This window comes from Oncorhynchus keta, chromosome 18, assembly GCF_023373465.1.
Source record: "Oncorhynchus keta strain PuntledgeMale-10-30-2019 chromosome 18, Oket_V2, whole genome shotgun sequence".
NCBI classification, from domain to species: Eukaryota; Metazoa; Chordata; class Actinopteri; order Salmoniformes; family Salmonidae; genus Oncorhynchus; species Oncorhynchus keta.
Genome location: NC_068438.1, coordinates 28,918,280 through 28,939,491, shown reverse-complemented (window position 1 = coordinate 28,939,491; position 21,212 = coordinate 28,918,280). Strand labels below are relative to the sequence as shown.

Genomic DNA, 21,212 nt, shown 5'->3' with positions numbered 1-21,212 from the left:
TATGCTGAGCAGGGGGCTGGCCTTGCTGAGGATCCTGATGATCTGTTTGATCTGGCTGTGGGTCACTCTCTTACTGATGCAGCCAAACACCACCAGGGCTCTGGGCTGCAGGGACGGGTTGTACTGGAACGCAAACCTGGTGGAAGACATAGGTGGCATTTGAGATGTGCACAAAAGACTGTGTATATATTCAGTGATAGTGGTGAAAATGAACAACATACTTCTGAGCCAGCTCGGTCCACTGGTCCAGCCACTTACACACTGAGATGTCCCTCATGCACGCCTTTCAGGAGAGAACACATTCAGTCAGACATTGGGATTTTGCATGTATTCTGGACATTCTACTGTATACATTAAGCACAATATATCAAGTAATGTGCGTGTGTCTCCCTCACCTCCATGATCTCCAGCAGGGCCTCAGTGACGGTCTCCAGGGAGGAGAGGGCGAAGGTCTCCCTCTCGTAGGACCCGGGGGAGAAGGAGCGGTCGCGGTAGCTGGAGCGGAAGGCGATGACCGCAGCAGACTTGACCTTACTGATGCCAAACAGCAGGTAGAACTTGGGCAGGGAGAACTCTGTCAGGCTCAGCCTCAGGACCTGCTTGGTCTCCTCTGGAAGAGATCATGACAAGATGAGAAGATGACTTGTTGCTCTTCTGAAAGAGAAACCCTGAACACTGATATCTATAGCAAATAAAAAGAACACAAATCTACCTCTATTGAAGCAGTTTCATTGTTCACTGCATGCTGTGTTTATGTTAGGTCTCTCAATTACATCTTACTTGCAAGAGAGCCTAGTGGCATCCCTACACATTAATGATCAGGGAAGGGTGTTTAACTACAGATGGTATATAGTCCGCAGGGTAGATACGGTGTGCTTCCTCACATTAATTATCAGGGAAGGGTGTTTAACTACAGATGGTATATAGTCTGCAGGGTAGATACGGTGTGCTTCCTCACATTAATGATCAGGGAAGGGTGTTTAACTACAGATGGTATATAGTCTGCAGGGTAGATACGGTGTGCTTCCTCACATTAATGATCAGGGAAGGGTGTTTAACTACAGATGGTATATAGTCCGCAGGGTAGATACGGTGTGCTTCCTCACATTAATTATCAGGGAAGGGTGTTTAACTACAGATGGTATATAGTCTGCAGGGTAGATACGGTGTGCTTCCTCACATTAATGATCAGGGAAGGGTGTTTAACTACAGATGGTATATAGTCTGCAGGGTAGATACGGTGTGCTTCCTCACATTAATGATCAGGGAAGGGTGTTTAACTACAGATGGTATATAGTCTGCAGGGTAGATACGGTGTGCTTCCTCACATTAATGATCAGGGAAGGGTGTTTAACTACAGATGGTATATAGTCTGCAGGGTAGATACGGTGTGCTTCCTCACATTAATGATCAGGGAAGGGTGTTTAACTACAGATGGTATATAGTCTGCAGGGTAGATACGGTGTGCTTCCTCACATTAATGATCAGGGAAGGGTGTTTAACTACAGATGGTATATAGTCTGCAGGGTAGATACGGTGTGCTTCCTCACATTAATTATCAGGGAAGGGTGTTTAACTACAGATGGTATATAGTCCGCAGGGTAGATACGGTGTGCTTCCTCACATTAATTATCAGGGAAGGGTGTTTAACTACAGATGGTATATAGTCTGCAGGGTAGATACGGTGTGCTTCCTCACATTAATGATCAGGGAAGGGTGTTTAACTACAGATGGTATATAGTCTGCAGGGTAGATACGGTGTGCTTCCTCACATTAATGATCAGGGAAGGGTGTTTAACTACAGATGGTATATAGTCTGCAGGGTAGATACGGTGTGCTTCCTCACATTAATGATCAGGGAAGGGTGTTTAACTACAGATGGTATATAGTCTGCAGGGTAGATACGGTGTGCTTCCTCACATTAATGATCAGGGAAGGGTGTTTAACTACAGATGGTATATAGTCTGCAGGGTAGATACGGTGTGCTTCCTCACATTAATGATCAGGGAAGGGTGTTTAACTACAGATGGTATATAGTCTGCAGGGTAGATACGGTGTGCTTCCTCACATTAATTATCAGGGAAGGGTGTTTAACTACAGATGGTATATAGTCTGCAGGGTAGATACGGTGTGCTTCCTCACATTAATGATCAGGGAAGGGTGTTTAACTACAGATGGTATATAGTCTGCAGGGTAGATACGGTGTGCTTCCTCACATTAATGATCAGGGAAGGGTGTTTAACTACAGATGGTATATAGTCTGCAGGGTAGATACGGTGTGCTTCCTCACATTAATGATCAGGGAAGGGTGTTTAACTACAGATGGTATATAGTCTGCAGGGTAGATACGGTGTGCTTCCTCACATTAATGATCAGGGAAGGGTGTTTAACTACAGATGGTATATAGTCTGCAGGGTAGATACGGTGTGCTTCCTCACATTAATTATCAGGGAAGGGTGTTTAACTACAGATGGTATATAGTCCGCAGGGTAGATACGGTGTGCTTCCTCACATTAATTATCAGGGAAGGGTGTTTAACTACAGATGGTATATAGTCTGCAGGGTAGATACGGTGTGCTTCCTCACATTAATGATCAGGGAAGGGTGTTTAACTACAGATGGTATATAGTCTGCAGGGTAGATACGGTGTGCTTCCTCACATTAATGATCAGGGAAGGGTGTTTAACTACAGATGGTATATAGTCTGCAGGGTAGATACGGTGTGCTTCCTCACATTAATGATCAGGGAAGGGTGTTTAACTACAGATGGTATATAGTCTGCAGGGTAGATACGGTGTGCTTCCTCACATTAATGATCAGGGAAGGGTGTTTAACTACAGATGGTATATAGTCTGCAGGGTAGATACGGTGTGCTTCCTCACATTAATGATCAGGGAAGGGTGTTTAACTACAGATGGTATATAGTCTGCAGGGTAGATACGGTGTGCTTCCTCACATTAATTATCAGGGAAGGGTGTTTAACTACAGATGGTATATAGTCCGCAGGGTAGATACGGTGTGCTTCCTCACATTAATTATCAGGGAAGGGTGTTTAACTACAGATGGTATATAGTCTGCAGGGTAGATACGGTGTGCTTCCTCACATTAATGATCAGGGAAGGGTGTTTAACTACAGATGGTATATAGTCTGCAGGGTAGATACGGTGTGCTTCCTCACATTAATTATCAGGGAAGGGTGTTTAACTACAGATGGTATATAGTCTGCAGGGTAGATACGGTGTGCTTCCTCACATTAATTATCAGGGAAGGGTGTTTAACTACAGATGGTATATAGTCTGCAGGGTAGATACGGTGTGCTTCCTCACATTAATTATCAGGGAAGGGTGTTTAACTACAGATGGTATATAGTCTGCAGGGTAGATACGGTGTGCTTCCTCACATTAATGATCAGGGAAGGGTGTTTAACTACAGATGGTATATAGTCTGCAGGGTAGATACGGTGTGCTTCCTCACATTAATGATCAGGGAAGGGTGTTTAACTACAGATGGTATATAGTCTGCAGGGTAGATACGGTGTGCTTCCTCACATTAATTATCAGGGAAGGGTGTTTAACTACAGATGGTATATAGTCTGCAGGGTAGATACGGTGTGCTTCCTCACATTAATGATCAGGGAAGGGTGTTTAACTACAGATGGTATATAGTCTGCAGGGTAGATACGGTGTGCTTCCTCACATTAATGATCAGGGAAGGGTGTTTAACTACAGATGGTATATAGTCTGCAGGGTAGATACGGTGTGCTTCCTCACATTAATGATCAGGGAAGGGTGTTTAACTACAGATGGTATATAGCCTGCAGGGTAGATACGGTGTACTTCCTCACATTAATGATCAGGGAAGGGTGTTTAACTACAGATGGTATATAGCCTGCAGGGTAGATACGGTGTGCTTCCTCACATTAATGATCAGGGAAGGGTGTTTAACTACAGATGGTATATAGCCTGCAGGGTAGATACGGTGTGCTTCCTCACATTAATGATCAGGGAAGGGTGTTTAACTATAGATGGTATATAGTCTGCAGGGTAGATACGGTGTGCTTCCTCACATTAATGATCAGGGAAGGGTGTTTAACTACAGATGGTATATAGCCTGCAGGGTAGATACGGTGTGCTTCCTCACATTAATGATCAGGGAAGGGTGTTTAACTACAGATGGTATATAGTCTGCAGGGTAGATACGGTGTGCTTCCTCACATTAATGATCAGGGAAGGGTGTTTAACTACAGATGGTATATAGTCTGCAGGGTAGATACGGTGTGCTTCCTCACATTAATGATCAGGGAAGGGTGTTTAACTACAGATGGTATATAGTCTGCAGGGTAGATATGGTGTGCTTCCTCACATTAATGATCAGGGAAGGGTGTTTAACTACAGATGGTATATAGTCTGCAGGGTAGATACGGTGTGCTTCCTCACATTACTGATCAGGGAAGGGTGTTTAACTACAGATGGTATATAGTCTGCAGGGTAGATACAGTGTGCTTCCTCACATTAATGATCAGGGAAGGGTGTTTAACTACAGATGGTATATAGTCTGCAGGGTAGATAAGGTGTGCTTCCTCACATTAATGATCAGGGAAGGGTGTTTAACTACAGATGGTATATAGTCTGCAGGGTAGATACGGTGTGCTTCCTCACATTAATGATCAGGGAAGGGTGTTTAACTACAGATGGTATACAGTCTGCAGGGTAGATACAGTGTGCTTCCTCACATTAATGATCATGGAAGATTGTTTAACAACAGATGGTATATAGTCTGCAGGGTAGATATGGTGTGCTTCCTCACATTAATGATCAGGGAAGGGTGTTTAACTACAGATGGTATATAGTCTGCAGGGTAGATACGGTGTGCTTCCTCACATTACTGATCAGGGAAGGGTGTTTAACTACAGATGGTATACAGTCTGCAGGGTAGATACAGTGTGCTTCCTCACATTAATGATCAGGGAAGGGTGTTTAACTACAGATGGTATATAGTCTGCAGGGTAGATACGGTGTGCTTCCTCACATTAATGATCAGGGAAGGGTGTTTAACTACAGATGGTATATAGTCCGCAGGGTAGATACGGTGTGCTTCCTCACATTAATGATCAGGGAAGGGTGTTTAACTACAGATGGTATATAGTCTGCAGGGTAGATACGGTGTGCTTCCTCACATTAATGATCAGGGAAGGGTGTTTAACTACAGATGGTATATAGTCTGCAGGGTAGATACGGTGTGCTTCCTCACATTAATGATCAGGGAAGGGTGTTTAACTACAGATGGTATATAGTCTGCAGGGTAGATACGGTGTGCTTCCTCACATTAATGATCAGGGAAGGGTGTTTAACTACAGATGGTATATAGTCCGCAGGGTAGATACGGTGTGCTTCCTCACATTAATGATCAGGGAAGGGTGTTTAACTACAGATGGTATATAGTCTGCAGGGTAGATACGGTGTGCTTCCTCACATTAATGATCAGGGAAGGGTGTTTAACTACAGATGGTATATAGTCTGCAGGGTAGATACGGTGTACTTCCTCACATTAATGATCAGGGAAGGGTGTTTAACTACAGATGGTATATAGTCTGCAGGGTAGATACGGTGTGCTTCCTCACATTAATGATCAGGGCAGGGTGTTTAACTACAGATGGTATATAGTCTGCAGGGTAGATACGGTGTACTTCCTAACCTCTGAAGTTGAGCTGGGAGCAGGTGCAGAGAGAGTGGATTATGTTGATGACCAGGCCGTGTGTGGAGGCGCGGAGGGACAGGGGGCCGGTGGCCACCAGCAGAGTGACCACGTGGAACAGGTAGGGCAGGTGAGTGGCCACGTCCAGAGAGTTGTTGAAGGACAACATCAGCATGTAACGGGCCAGGATGGCGATGTCATCCCACATCAGGTGCTGCTCCAGGGTGGGCGTGGGAGACAGGCACGTCTTATCGATGATCTTACACATCCGGCCAATCACCTGGTCAGATGGTGTGTGGAGAAAAGGTTGTCAGTGATATGACATCATATACTTGGTGTTAAAGACAACTTTTTGCTGACTGATGATGTTAACATCAACAGAATATCTGCCAAGGGCACCATCTGTTTGGGTTATTTTATTTTAAAAGCGATCAGTATCCCTAAGCAAACTTCAGATGTATTTTGGGATGTTAGCATAATAGGAGGCAGAGAGAAGATGGCAGGGATTAGATGGGTCAAACATCATTGGCCCAAGCCTCGGGTGACAAATAGGCCAAAGGGACTAGACAAACTACCCTTTGTCCCCAATAGCTGGCCTGTCATGACATCAGTAGTGGCTGGGCTGGAACATGCCAACCAAACAATGCCCACCCTGATGGATCACGTGTACATTAAGACTAATATATCAGAGCACACAAACCCTACAAATTACAAATCAAATGTGAAGCTTAAAGTCATTGATTAGTCACTTAAATAGATGTAAATGACTAAGATGGGTGCTGTGATACTTCAACTAAAAGAGCACTGTGTTTACTGTTCCTTGGCAAAACATCTTCACAATGATCACCATTCACTGCCATGCTTTACAGTGTCTGCCTTAATAGGAGCGAGGGCCTGGCTTACTATTGTCTGCCTGGGCTCTGAGGGTTTGTGTGTTTCTATCTCAGTAAGAGGGACAATTGGGATAAACAGCTCACAGATGGACATTGAGTTGATGATTCGGTCAGTTTGGATTATGTAAGTGGAGAGAAGTCATAACTAAACTAAATTGGTAAGTATGAATCCATTTAAATGTAAATGTTTTTTGGAGGACATTTTAGATGAATACATGTTGTCTGGGACAAACTGTATCTTCATATCATCCTAAAACTGTCTGCATAATAATATTGATAACACAGGAATATTTCTTTGCTTAATCCAAAATGATGATTTAGAAAATCTCTCTTGGGACTGTTAGGCCGTGATTAATATTCTAACAGTTTTTTACTAAAGTTTACTTTGAGTTAGTGACATTGTGATGTTTTTGAGAGGAAAGTGGCCTCCAACCAGAGGGTTCATTGAGGACAAGGACGTCATCCATGTTTGGATACAGGTCTTGACACGGGGGAGTACTTGCTGTGTTAGCATGAGACTGACACAGAGGAGTGTTCCCAGTGCAGGAACGCTAGCCTATCCATGTTACCCTGTCATTATTAACATGAGACTGACAGGAAACTGTTAGCCATTTGTCCATTGAAAACTGTTGGCCCAGTTAGCATTTATTAGCCTCATAAACTAGCTAAAAGTGTCGATACCCACCTTGCTGGAGACCAGTTTGACATTCCCTGAGGCCAGAGCCACAGCCGTGTCAGCCATGACCTCAGCCTTGATGGAGCCCAGGCCTCCTGTAGCGCTGGTCTTGATGAAGCTGTCCAACACCACGTCCAGCAGGTCCGTTATCTGAGGGCAGAGGTCACATACAATCTAAGTTGCATTCAGTGTGGCTAAACGTTAGGGACTGTTGAGAAATAAATACATTATGTAGAATTGACAGGTCACAAAATCAGACACAAGTAACTGCCTTTCTCCCCACAGTGCTCACTTGCTCACCACCCCCAAAATATTTTTAAAAATGGGTTGAGTGTGAAAGATACTGTACCATGAGTTCAGAACATGTTGTTTGTTTTCTATGGAGATAACTATATTCAGATGCCTATATTGCAGTCATCTGAGACAAGCAACAAAACTTTTAGAACGTAGATAATGATATTTAGGAAGAACACTTTCAACCCCAGAGTTGTCATTTCGATACCTTCAATTAAAAAAAAATCAATAAAATGTTTATATTGACAAACACTGGCTATGATTCGGCATGTTGGATTCATAAACCATTTCCTGTGCCTATAAAAATGCAAAAGGTTCCACCCTATCTTCTACCTGACTGCCTCCCATCTCTGTCAGCCTACATTTCTGAGAAAGCCAACAGTTTTTATTGGGCTTGGAGACATTTAACAGTACATTAAGCAAACATGTGCCCTCTAAGATAAGAATGTTTGACTAAAAGGTAACTAAGTGTCAAACAACTGGTGTGTATGCATACGTGAGTGTTTGAGAGCGAGTGTGTGTGTGGTGACTCACCTGGCCGAGGCTGCCCCAGATCTTGGCCTGTATAGAGGGGTACATTTGCTTCTCGTTGATGGTCATGGTGATGAGCTTATCCAAGATGGCGCTGACACGCTGGCGCTTGGCGTCGTCATTGTGCTTACAGAACCTCACCAGGTTGAGCAGCCAGGGGGTCATGTACTCTAGACACAGGTGCTTCAGCTCTATACCTAAACACAGACACAGAATCAGAGGTTGAATAACACCAGCTCCTCTGTTGTTGCTACAGTGTTGAGGAACAGAGGTTGGATAACACCAGCTCCTCTGTTGTTGCTACAGTGTTGAGGAACAGAGGTTGGATAACACCAGCTCCTCTGTTGTTGCTACAGTGTTGAGGAACAGAGGTTGGATAACACCAGCTCCTCTGTTGTTGCTACAGTGTTGAGGAACAGAGGTTGAATAACACCAGCTCCTCTGTTGTTGCTACAGTGTTGAGGAACAGAGGTTTGAGTGTGGATGAATGACACCCACACTGAAAGCTCAAGAGCTATGGCTCAATGCACACGGATGGAAAAGGCAATCAAACAGTTCCCCCACAAATGCATTTGTGTGTTGAGAGAAAGTAAGAGTTTCAGTCTGTAAAAGAGAAAGTGGGCGAGTGTGTGTGACTAAGAAAAGTGAGAGCGAGTAAGAGGGCATCTTCTGGAATGAATTTCAGTCAATGCATTTGTGAGTATGTGTGTTTCTGTGCATTTGTGTTCTAGACTCACTAGACTTGCTGAAGCCGGAGATGCACTCCTCCAGGAACTCCAGAGTGAGGTGTGGTTCGTTGGCGGCTAGCGTCTTGCTGATGGAGACTATAAAGAGAGTGTTGTTGGCAGGGATACACAGGCCTGAGGTCTCCAGCAGCTGGCCCTCGATCTTCAGGTTGAAGGTGCAGGTTAAGGCACACAGCAGGTTGTAGGCTGCAGACCTGTAGAGGGGAGAGTTAGCTATTATATTCCATTTCCAATCAGGAAGTTGGTTGAAGAAGTTGTAAATCAATTGTTGTGTTTAGCTACTGCTCATATTTAAGAGATCACGCTACACCAAGACCTGCTCTGATTGACCCCTCCCCCCCGAGATATCAATGGGACTACATTTCCCAGAATCCACTAGAAGCTTGGGTGTTTAGCCATGTTTAATGTCTGACCTGAGGCTGGGGTCGGAGCTGCCCAGGTTGAGCAGGGCGAGGTTCAGCAGGGTACCCGGCACATCTTTGGGCCTGATCTTGGTGTGCTGGGGGATGGAGTCTGGCTGTGAGAGCTCCCAGCGCGTCCTGATGTGGATGATGGACTGGACGATGGCATCACACTCCTGGTGCATGAAGGTGAGGGGTGTTCCCTGGTTGGCCATGGTCAGGGTGAACTGGGTCTCGTCCACCAGGCAGATCTCCTCGATTTCAGAGGCATAGTACACATCATTGAGGAACACCGACTGACCCAGGACACGGGTACGCTCTGCTGATGTCACCTGGACGGCCGTGGAGCCCACCTGGGATAATAGGGAGGGTTGTTGTTGAGATAAGTGTGTACATGTCAACAATGACAACACAGACCAGTTGTCTCATGTTGCTACACAAAGCAGGACTCAACAGCCAATCAATTCAACCTTCTACTTTCCCTTCGGCAACAAACTAATCTATATAAATTGATTTGAGGCCCAGAGAAATAAAAAACGTGATTTTCCTGTGTTAAATATAAACTCAGCAAAAAAATAACCAACCTCTCACTGTCAACTGCGTTTATTTTCAGCAAACTTAACGTGTAAATATTTGTATGATCATAAGATTCAACAACTGAGACGAAAACTGATGTTCCACAGACATGTGACAAACAGAAATGGAATAATGTGTCCCTGAACAAATGGGGGGAGGTCAAAATCAAAAGTAACAGTCAATGCAGCTGGTGGCCACACCAGATACTAAATACTGCATTGCATCTCCTCATCATCATGGACTGCACCAGATTTGCCAGTTCTTGCTGTGAGATGTTACTCCACTCTTCCACCAAGGCACCTGCAAGTTCCCGGACATTTCTGGGGGGAATGGCCCAAGACCTTATCCTCCAATCCAACAGGTCCCAGACGTGCTCAGTGGGATTGAGATCCGGGCTCTTCGCTGGCCATGGCAGAACACTGACATTCCTGTCTTGCAGGAAACCACGCACAGAATGAGCAGTATGGCTGGTGGCATTGTCATGTTGGAGGGTGATGTTAGGATGAGCCTGCAGGAAGGGTACCACATGAGGGAGGAGGATGTCTTCCCTGTAGCGCACAGCGTTGAGATTGCCTGCAATGACAACAAGCTCAGTCCGATGATGCTGTGACACACCGCCCCAGACCATGACGGACCCTCCACCTCCTTGCAGCATGCCTAAGGCAGGTTCACACAGATGAGCAGGGACCCTGGGCATCTTTCTTTTGGTGTCAGTAGAAAGGCCTCTTTAGCATCCTAAGTTTTCATAACTGACCTTAATTGCCTACCGTCTGTAAGTTGTTAATGTCTTAACGACAGTTCCACAGGTGCATGTTAATTAATTGTTTATGGTTCACTGAACAAGCATGGGAAACAGTGTTTAAACTCTTTACAATAAAGATCTGTGAAGTTATTTGGATTTTTACAAATGATCTTTGAAAGACGAGGTCCTGAAAAAGGGCTTTTTCTTTTTTTTGCTGAGTTTATATAAATATGTATATTTCTACACTGAGGTTGGAACAACACTGTAAAATTGTGAAAATGATGAAGCCCTTTGAAAATAAGAGCTGTTTGAAAAGACTACCTGAAATTTCAGCCTGTTTTGGTGCGACAGAGATGTGACCTTTCCATGCTGTAAATGAGTTAATAGACAAACAATAATTTCAGTTGTTTTCCCCTGCCCACTTGGACCACTCCCAGACAGTTCTATCAAAATGAATGCTGAGAACTTGCCCTTTGCTAAGATTTTTTTTAAAAACAATATATATATATTTTTTAAAACTTTTACCCCTTTTCTTCCCAATTTCGTGGTATCCAATTGGTAGTTACAGTCTTGTCCCATCCCTGCAACTCCCGTTAGGACTCGGGAGAAGCGAAGGTCGAGAGCCATGCATCCTCAAAAACACGACCCTATCAAGCTGCACTGCTTCTTGACACACTGCTTGCTTAACCCGGAAGCCAGCCTCACCAATGTGTCAGAGGAAACACAGTACAACTGGAGACCGTAGTCAGCTTGCAGGTAGTTAGCCCGCCACAAGGAGTCGCTAGAGCGTGATGGGACAAGGACATCCTGGTCGGCCAAACCCCCCCCTAACCCGGACGACAATGGGCCAATTGTGCGCCACCTCATGGGTTTCCCGGTCACAGCTGGCTGTTACACAGCCTGTGTTGTGACGCTTCAAGCACTGCCATGCAGTGCCTTAGACCGCTGTGCCACTCAGGGGGCCCTTTTTGACCCTTTTAGTTAACCTGTTACTCCTACCCCCTACTTTTTCGAACATTCTGTTAAAAATCGCGCAACATTTCAGCGCCCTGCTGCTCATGCCAGGAATATAGTATATGCATATGATTAGTATGTGTGGATAGAAAACACTCAGACGTTTATAAAACTGGTTAAATCACAGCTGTGACTATAACAGAATGTGCGTTTCATCGAAAAGTGCAGGAAAATCTGATCACTGAAAATGGAAAAATATATCCATGCGCGACTTGAACCCATTGATAAAGGTGACCCACATTTAATGGGGCTGAGGTTGCAATACCTACAGCTTCCACACGTTGTCTAGAGTCTTGTCACTTGCCTACTATTTGTTTCTTGGTCAAACAGACGCAAGGCAGCGCATTTCTTCCGGTCTCCGACCGGATATTTTGGTTGAGATTTACCCGGACATTATTTCCAGACGGACAGCTAAAGAATATACTTCGCCTCGTGATCAATTTGATCGCTTATTAACGTTTACTAATACCTAGTTGCATTACAAAAGTATTTCGAAGTGTTTTGTGAAAGTTTATCGTCGACTTTTTTAATTTAAAAAAATGACGTTACGTTATAAGACGCTATTTTTTTTCGTTTATCACACAGTCTACATAGATCGATATCTAGGCTATATATGGACCGATTTAATCGGAAAAAAAGACCCAATAGTGATTATGGGACATCTAGGAATGCCAACAAAGAAGATGGTCAAAGGTAATGAATGTTTTATATTTTATTTGTGCGGTTTGTGTAGCGACGACCATGCTAATTATTTTGTTTACGTCCCCTGCGGGTCTTTTGGGGTGTTACATGCTATCAGATAATAGCTTCTCATGCTTTCGACCGAAAAGCATTTTAAAAATCTGACTTGTTGCCTGGATTCACAACGAGTGTAGCTTTAATTCAATACCCTGCATGTGTATTTTAATGAACGTTTGAGTTTTAACTAGTACTATTAGCATTTAGAGTAGCGCATTTGCATTTCCAGATGTCTAGATGGGACGCCTGCGTGTCAGGTAGGAGCAAGAGGTTAAAAACAATCACAGTAAGGTACTTAATTATTACCCAGAAATGATTTGATAGAGATTAAAATAAACAGCTCCATTGGACCTTTGAGTAAACAATTCTCCCTGTTCCCACGTGCCCTTCATACTACCCAGTTGTCCTTGTAGGCCAGTTTGAAAGTTAGGGTTACACAAGGACCACTGTGCTACTGACCTTGATGGAGACCTTGGTGTCCTTGTGGGCAAGTTTGAGGGCGTTGTGGAACACCTTTAGGTCCTCTTCCAGGGCCAGGGTGGCCGCTGGGAGTTTCTGCTGCTCTGCCTCTACGTGCTCCGCCAACCGTGCTGGCGAGTCGATGAACTGCACCCGCTTGCTGCCCTTCAGGCCTGTCAGCAGCCTCTCATGGTATTTGGTGTACTCCCTCACCCATGTGTTGCAGTTGTACACGTAGACCGCCGTCACGTTCTTGTATGCGAAGCCCGGGAACACAACAAACCACTTGGACAAGAAGTCTGTCTTGAAGCGGTTGCTGGGACCCACGTGGGTCAGGTCCACTATGATATCGTAGGGCTTGGCGTAGTAAGGCTTCAGGGTAAGCAGCACATGGTAGATTAGAAGATCTCCGTTGATCTGGCCTGTCTTAAACCTGCGGGAAGGGAAAGAGAAGTTGAGGATAGGTCTGATGGAAGAGGAGGTGGTAGATGTTGAGGATAGGTCTGATGGAAGAGGAGGTGGTAGATGTTGAGGATAGGTCTGATGGAAGAGGAGGTGGTAGAGGTTGAGGATAGGTCTGATGGAAGAGGAGGTGGTTAGAAGTTGAGGATAGGTCTGATGGAAGAGAAGGTGGTAGAGGTTAGGTCTGATGGAAGAGGAGGTGGTTAGAAGTTGAGGATAGGTCTGATGGAAGAGGAGGTGGTTAGAAGTTGAGGATAGGTCTGATGGAAGAGGAGGTGGTAGATGTTGAGGATAGGTCTGATGGAAGAGGAGGTGGTAGATGTTGAGGATAGGTCTGATGGAAGAGGAGGTGGTTAAAAGTTGAGGATAGGTCTGATGGAAGAGAAGGTGGTAGAGGTTAGGTCTGATGGAAGAGGAGGTGGTTAGAAGTTGAGGATAGGTCTGATGGAAGAGGAGGTGGTTAGAAGTTGAGGATAGGTCTGATGGAAGAGGAGGTGGTAGATGTTGAGGATAGGTCTGATGGAAGAGGAGGTGGTAGATGTTGAGGATAGGTCTGATGGAAGAGGAGGTGGTAGATGTTGAGGATAGGTCTGATGGAAGAGGAGGTGGTAGATGTTGAGGATAGGTCTGATGGAAGAGGAGGTGGTAGAGGTTGAGGATAGGTCTGATGGAAGAGGAGGTGGTTAGAAGTTGAGGATAGATCTGATGGAAGAGGAGTTGGTTAGAAGTTGAGGATAGGTCTGATGGAAGAGGAGGTGGTAGATGTTGAGGACAGGTCTGATGGAAGAGGAGGTGGTAGAGGTTGAGGATAGGTCTGATGGAAGAGGAGGTGGTAGATGTTGAGGATAGGTCTGATGGAAGAGGAGGTGGTAGAGGTTGAGGATAGGTCTGATGGAAGAGGAGGTGGTAGAGGTTGAGGATAGGTCTAAAGGAAGAGGAGGTAGAAAGTGCACTTCTCTGCCAGCCAGGTCAACCTCTAAAAAGAAATACCTTTACCGGTTAAATACATCCAAAAAGACAGGTATTTTCTGGTCTCTTTAATTTAGATAGAACAGTCTGACGGTGGAGTCATACGGGTAAGAATAGAAATTCATCCCATTCTGAAAGCACTTCATACACAATGTTCTTGTTTTGTTTCAGGCTCGACTGAAATAGAGATCTTGGTCTCAGCATAACCATGTCAAAATAGCAACAACAAAAAAGTGAATCAACAGCAGTATTATACATGTCATTTACTGGCAGCTGGCAGTCTCAGACTGAATTGTAGGCCTAAACTACTTTACATACACCCTTCTCTGTCTCTTTCCTCTTGCAGCATATGAGACATCTGTATGCTGTAGCGGTGGAGGTCCAAGGAGCCTAGAAATAACTAAGTCAGAAAAAGACCCGAGGGGGGATAGGAAGTGTGTGCATCTCAAGAGGCTGGGTCGCAGCAGGTGCTTCCTCTGACAAACACACACGACAGACCGCTCCTTATCATCTTCCTAGTCCAGTTAACCTTGTCACTCTCGCTCTTTCTCTCACACAGAAGCACTCTAAGGCTGTGCCCTTGCCCAGGTAAGAGATGCCCATACAATCTCCAACATACATTGTATAAAAAAAAGGAATGACCAAATAATTTTGTGATAAGATTCAATTGATTTTAGTGGACATCGCAATAAAAACGACAAAACCATGATTTGTAAAAATGTTTACTAAAAGAGGTCTAGCTTATTCTGACATGTATTGTATGCATCACCTTCCTGAAAGGTATTGCATAGAACTAACTTGCTAGAAGTGATTATTTATGGAAAAGCAAGTGTATTGATCTACTTCAGTAACACATTGATTACTTCATTTTGAGTAAACTGTACTGTGACAGTGAGTGATAGACTTAACTGGGCTAGTTAGATATTTTTTTAAATAAATCACATCTTGTTTTATCAGGTTAATGATAATGGCAGGGAGAAGTAATCTTTCTATAAATGAATAGATTTGCTAGACAGTTTTCCATTATTTTTTACCTCCCCACATTATAATTGGAAGAGAAAGTGTAAACTATAACATAGCCTATTGCTAGAAAGGTAACTCCAAACACATTTTCACTAATAGCAGCTGCTTATCTGGTTAAACAAAAGTTAGCCATGTGTTGGCAAAAATGTCCAAGTCAAGAAAGCCTACCAGCAGCCACGACTGGTACTCGCGGGTGCTTTTCCAAAGCCTATGTCATAGACTCCAGTGAGTGTAATGAGCTCCAATGAGTGTAATTTGCTCAATATTAGGAGTTGAGAAATAAAGTTATTAGAAAGAAGATATTCTCCTCTTTTTTACAGAACAAAAGAAAACGGCACCCTGCAATAACTCTGTGGACCCCAAGCAAATGTAACTAACCATTTCTAGAATTATATTCAAACATTAACAAACCGTCACAATACAGAGACTGTTAACTGGCATGAACAACAAAAGCTATTCTCTTCCTATCCTACCATTTCAGATAAACTGAAGAATGGAAGGCTCCAGAATCTCTCTCCATCTTCTCTTCTTCCTTCTGATTGGACAAGCTTCACACACCAGCATTACTCAGCCTCAGACCACTAATGCCATATATCCAACTGACATAACCTCAATTACCCAAGAGGAAAACGACACCTCCAGCTCTCCCACAAAGGCTACCACGGGCTGCCTCATCAAGCCCCAGTTGGGCTTCATAGTGGTGACCTGCGCTGGGGGCCTGGTCCTGTTTCTGCTCGTCTCTACTGTGGTCCTGGCCTCCCAGGTGTGCAGTCTTAGGCGCCAGGCCCGTGCCCCTCGCCCCGCCCGCAGTAACGTGGACCTGGTGAGTGGCGCAGGCTACTGGGACACGGAGCACTCTGAGGGGGGCATAGTGGGGCCCTGTGATACCAGTGTCATGTTGGAGGAGGTCCGTTTGGATGGAGAAGAGGATGAAGAGCAGGGGGAAGAAGAGAAACAGGAAAGGGAGGAGGAGCAGGCAGAAAGAGTCAGAGGCCAAACAGGGGATGCGAGAACAACTGGCGAAATAGCCATGCAGATGCAGAGTTCCAGCTCCAGGGATTTGTGTCTGGAAATCCCCCAGGATCTAGAGAACATGCCCCTAGTGGTGTGAGTAGAGCATTGCATGCACTCCCTCTCCAGCCTCAGAGAGCCATGGCCTGGCTCAGAGCTGAACTTCACTCAGGCATAGATATCAACAGGCCAGATCAGCTCCAGTCTTGTGCCTCAAGTCAAAACAAAGAGTATTTGTTATTTTTTTAATAAGTACTCCAGCTATATGTAATCAATTTTTAGGAGCTTTTACATATTTGCTTTGTAAACTGCATTAATCTGATTTGGAATGATTTTGTCTCAAATTTATTTCTATAGAGAACATTTGAATAGGCTGTTGGGAGCAGCAAGACATTAATTTGAAATAATGTGCTACGAACAGCACACTACTGCCAACTGCCCAAGTTAATTACGCTTACAGCTTACTACGAAGGTTCAGGATCTATGTACGGGGGGGGGGGGGTCACTTATATTTTACATTTGAGTCATTTAGCAGACGCTCTTATCCAGAGTGACTTACAGGAGCAACTAGGGTAAATTACCTTGCTCAAGGACATATTGACAAATTAAAAACAGTGACCTTTTGGTTACTGGCCCAAAGCTCTTAACTGCCAAATTCAATCATATTAGCAGTACACTATGCCAACTTCTCTTAATGGCAGAGGTACTGAGAATATTTGATTAACTAAGTGTAACAAAAGGGCATTAAGCTTACGTAGAAAGTATATTTTGTTGAAGATTGAAATGATAGAAACTCAACTCCAATATGTAATAGAATGGAAGCCCCCCGTCTCTATTGACACTGTTGGCTAAAAGACTCCTTCTCAGCAAACAAGCACTCAAACATTGTCCACCATATATATATATATATATATATAACTGAATGTGGTCGCTTCTCCCCAAGACATTAAATGTCAAACATTTTATAATATATGTTGTCCAATCTAAACTGTCCTATCTACCTGTATTAAAAAAAAAATAATAATAAAACACACTCAAATATGCCAACATGCTTGCTGGTCAGATGTGAGTTCAGTTAAAATGATTACTTTCCACCAACTTGATGTGAACTTCCTTTCCTTTATCTGAAGTGATTCCATGCACAAATACTATACCAAGGGTAAACTTTGAACATCTTGTTTCCATCGGTGGCTGGGCAGAGAGATAGCATTGGTCCTGCCAAGCCTACTTGTTACATCAATAAGTCTTCCCCTCAACCTTCACGAGTCAGTCACAGAACTCCTAACTCCTTTGTTTCCACTCCTCTCTACTAAGTCTAACTTCTTTTCTCTTTTCTGTAAAAATACAATATTTGTTTAAATGCCACAACCCAAATAAATGGAGGTTTTGTGAACAGGTGTGAATGAATGGCATTCTTGTTTTGAATCGATGGAGTAAGAACACAAGTGTTTAGACAACAGTTTCAGAAACAGTGGACCGCAATAAATACAGGGGGTTGCATGAGTTCAACGACAGCAGTGAAATTGATGTGAAATTATTCCATTACTGTAAACAAATATCCTGGCACTAGTTTAACAGGTTATATTATTATTAGGACCAAGTGTTTGAATATAGTAAATTACAGAAGTGGATGTCTATCAGGAAAACAGCCCCTTGGGTAGTTAAAAAAAAACAATTGTTTAATTAATATATTAACAAAATCTGTGCCCTAGATTAGGTTGACTGAAGCTGCTTTATGTTGACACAAACTGTACTGAAGAACAAAGACCTGATGAAGAACCAAGGGTAAAGTCATACATTGTAATAAAGGATACTAGCTTTCACCTGGATTCACCTTGTCAGTCTACAGTGCAGTCAGAAAGCATTCATACTCCTTTTCCCGCATTTTGTGTTAAAGCCACAACTTAAAATAGATTAAATTTAGATATTTTGTCATTGGCCGACACAATACACCCCATTATGTCAAAGTGGAAATATTCTTGAAGATTTTTTAAAACAAATTAATTAAAAATGAAACGCTGAAATGTCTTGAGTCAATAACTATGGCAAAATGACCATGCAGAGTTCCAGCTCCAGGGATTTGTGTCTGGAAGTACCACAGGATCTAGAGAACATGCCCCTAGTGGTGTGAGGAAAGTGAAAAGCTGAAATGTCTTGAGTCAATAAGTATTCAACCCCTTTGTTATGGAAAGCTTAAATAAGTTCAGGAGTAAACATTTGCTTAACAAGTCACATTATAAGATGCCTGGACTCACTCCTTGTGCAATAATAGTGTTTAACAAGATTTTCGATTGACTACCTCATCTCTGTACCCCACACATACAATTATCTGTACGGTCCCTCAGTCAAGCTGTGAATTTCAAAACACAGATTCAACCACAAAAACCAGGGAGGTTTTACAATGCCTCACAAAGAAGGGTACCTATTGGTACATGGGTTAAATTTGAAAATGAGATTATTAATTATATATTATTAATTAGGCTTTGGATGGTGTATTAATACACCCAGTCACTACAAAGATAATGGTGTCCTTCCTAACTCAGTTGCCGGAGAGGAAGGAAAGTTTTCAAGGATTTTACAATGAGGCCAATGGTGACTTTAAAACAGTTATAGAGTTTAATGGATGTGATAGGAAAAAACTGAGGATGGATCAACATCATTGTAGTTACTCCACAATATTAACCGTATTGGCAGAGTGAAAAGAAGGAAGCCTGTACAGAATACAAATATCAAAAAACATGCATCCTGTTTGCAACAAGCCACTAAAGTAATACTGCAAAAAATGAAGCAAAGCCATTCACTTTTTTTAATCCTAAATACAAAGTGTTATGTTTGGGGCAAATCCAATACATTACTGAATACCACTCTCCAGATTTTCAAGCACAGTGGTGGCTGCATCCTGTTATGGGTATGCTTGTAATTGTTAAGGACTGAGGAGTTTTTAAGGACAAAAAAGCAATGGAATGTAGCTAAGCACAGACAAAATCCTAGAGGAAAACCTGATTGTCTGCTTTCAGACACTGGGAGATGAATTCACCTCTCAGCAGGACAATAATCTAAAACGAGCCCAAATCTACATTGCAGTTGCTAACCAAGAAGACTGAATATTCCTGAGTGGCCGATCTTAGTTGTAACTTACATCTGCTAGAAAATCTATGGCAAGACTTGAACATGGTTGTCATGTAACGATCAACAACCAATGTGACAGAGCATTTCAAAATTGTCAAACAATCTTTAAAAGAATAAAAATGGGCAAATATTGTACAATCCAGGTGTGCAAAGCTCTTAGAAATGCATGGCTGTAACATAACAAAAATCTAGAATAAGTCAAGAGGTACGAATACTTTCTGAAGGTACTGTATGTGATGGAAAGAGCAGGTGCCCTTAATGTTTTGTACACTCAGTATATAAACCTGAGCACACAATAAAAAAAATTGACTTTATATTGTTGGCATGTGAAAAAAAGGAGAGCAAAACTGAAGCATCAACCACAATCTACAGAGAAAGACATGTTCAACAATTCAACTCAAAATAAACACTGTACAAACCACCGCTTGTCTTTGACAGAACGTCTTGAACCTTTCATTTGGACTGCTGAGAAACATGCCGTGTTTTGTTTTATTTATTACGATTGAAGGTTTTAAACCAATAGCAAAAAGACACCAAACAAACACAATGGTATAATTGAACTGAATGAGTGGTAACGACAACTGGACAATTTCCCATGTAACATGCCTCAGCAGCAAGACAATAAGGTGGCCAACTACTTTCACACCATCATTGAAAAATGATCGGTAACTATTTATTCAACAGAAACGTCACAAAACACAACATTCAGTACCGTCAAACAAATTACAGTGCATTTGGAAAATATTAAGACCCCTTCCTTTTTCCACATTATGTTACAGCCTAATTCTAAAATTGATCAAATACAATGCTTCCCTAATCAATCTACACACAATACCCCATAATGACAAAGCAAAAACAGATTTTTAGAAATGTTTGCAAATATATAAAAATAAGATTAAAACGGAAATACTTTATTTACGTAAACATTCAGACCCTTTGCGATGACACTGGAAATTGAGCTCAGGTGCATCGTGTGTCCTTTGATCATTCTTGAGATGGTTCAACAACTTGATTGGAGTGATAAATTCAATTGATTAGACATGATTTGGAAAAGCACACACCCGTCTATATAAGATCCCACAGTTGACAGTGCATGTCAGAGCCAAAACTAAGCCATAGGGTCGAAGGAATTGTACATAGAGATCAGAGACAGGATTGTGATGAGGCACAGATCTGGGGAAGGGTACCAAAACATTTCTGCAGCATTGAAGGCCTCCATTCTTAAATAGAAGAAGTTTGGAACCACCAAGAACCCAAAGGGCGCCAGAGTTCCTCCGTAGCGATTGGAGAATATTCCAGAAGGACAACTATCTCTGCAGAACTTCACCAATTAGGTTTTCATGATAATGTGGCCAGATGGAAGCCACTCCTCAGTAAGGCACGACAGCCCCATTGGAGTTTGCCAAAAGGCACCTCAAGACTCTTAGACCATGAGAAATAAGATTCTCTGGTCTGATGAAACCAAGATTGAGCTCTTTGGCCAGAATGCCAAGTCTGGAGGTAACCTGGCAACATCCTGACAGAGAAGCATGGTGGTGGGAGCATCATTTCTTGAGGATATTTTTCAGCGGCAGGGACTGAGAGACTAGTCAGGATCGAGGCAAAAATGAACAGAGCAAAGTACAGAGAGATCCTTGATGAAAACCTGCTCCAGAGAACTCAGGACCTCAGACTGGGGTTAAGGTTCACCTTCCAACAGTACAACGATCCTAAGCACACAGCCAAGACAACGCAGGAGTGGCTTCGGGACAAGTCTATGAATGTCTGTGAGTGGGCCCAGCCAGAGCTCAGACTTGAACCCGATCAATCATCTCTGGAGAGACCTGAAAAAGGCTATGCATAGACACTCCCCAT

At 43.1% G+C, this 21,212-nt stretch overlaps 2 protein-coding genes across 6 annotated transcripts in view; one reads left to right on the top strand and one right to left on the bottom strand.

Annotated features, from left to right (window-relative positions):
- The window catches only part of LOC118375292 (neurofibromin-like), a 120,934-nt gene that overhangs the window by 24,779 nt on the left and 74,943 nt on the right, over positions 1–21,212 (bottom strand). For both annotated transcript variants that reach the window (XM_052467799.1, XM_052467803.1), the window contains exons 34-42: positions 12,765–13,197; positions 9,248–9,588; positions 8,826–9,028; positions 8,092–8,285; positions 7,273–7,413; positions 5,695–5,974; positions 396–610; positions 222–283; positions 1–136 (exon numbers count right to left, since the gene is read on the bottom strand). The exon at positions 1–136 is cut by the window's left edge and continues 6 nt beyond it. In XM_052467799.1, coding sequence (XP_052323759.1) covers positions 1–136; positions 222–283; positions 396–610; positions 5,695–5,974; positions 7,273–7,413; positions 8,092–8,285; positions 8,826–9,028; positions 9,248–9,588; positions 12,765–13,197 — 2,005 coding nt within the window. The remainder of the gene's footprint in view (positions 137–221; positions 284–395; positions 611–5,694; positions 5,975–7,272; positions 7,414–8,091; positions 8,286–8,825; positions 9,029–9,247; positions 9,589–12,764; positions 13,198–21,212) is intronic.
- LOC118375298 (uncharacterized) lies at positions 6,467–17,622 on the top strand. 4 transcript variants are annotated; one of them, XR_008068138.1, is made up of 5 exons: positions 6,467–6,745; positions 14,542–14,662; positions 14,755–14,783; positions 15,539–15,587; positions 15,700–17,622. XR_008068138.1 is itself a non-coding variant. In XM_035761814.2 (4 exons), exon 4 carries the CDS (start codon positions 15,712–15,714, stop codon positions 16,327–16,329), a length of 618 nt encoding a protein of 205 aa, XP_035617707.1. In that variant the 5' UTR covers positions 6,590–6,745; positions 14,542–14,662; positions 14,755–14,783; positions 15,700–15,711; the 3' UTR covers positions 16,330–17,622. The 4 variants fall into 4 exon arrangements, 3 of the variants coding, with proteins under 3 accessions (XP_035617707.1, XP_035617706.1, XP_052323831.1); XM_035761814.2 differs by lacking the exon at positions 15,539–15,587 and having other exon boundaries at positions 6,590–6,745; XM_035761813.2 differs by having other exon boundaries at positions 6,590–6,745; positions 14,542–14,783.

What these genes read in the sequence shown, in the direction of transcription:
- LOC118375298 (XM_035761814.2), top strand. Translation starts at nt 15,712, where the DNA reads ATGGAAGGCTCCAGAATCTCTCTCCATCTTCTCTTCTTCCTTCTGATT.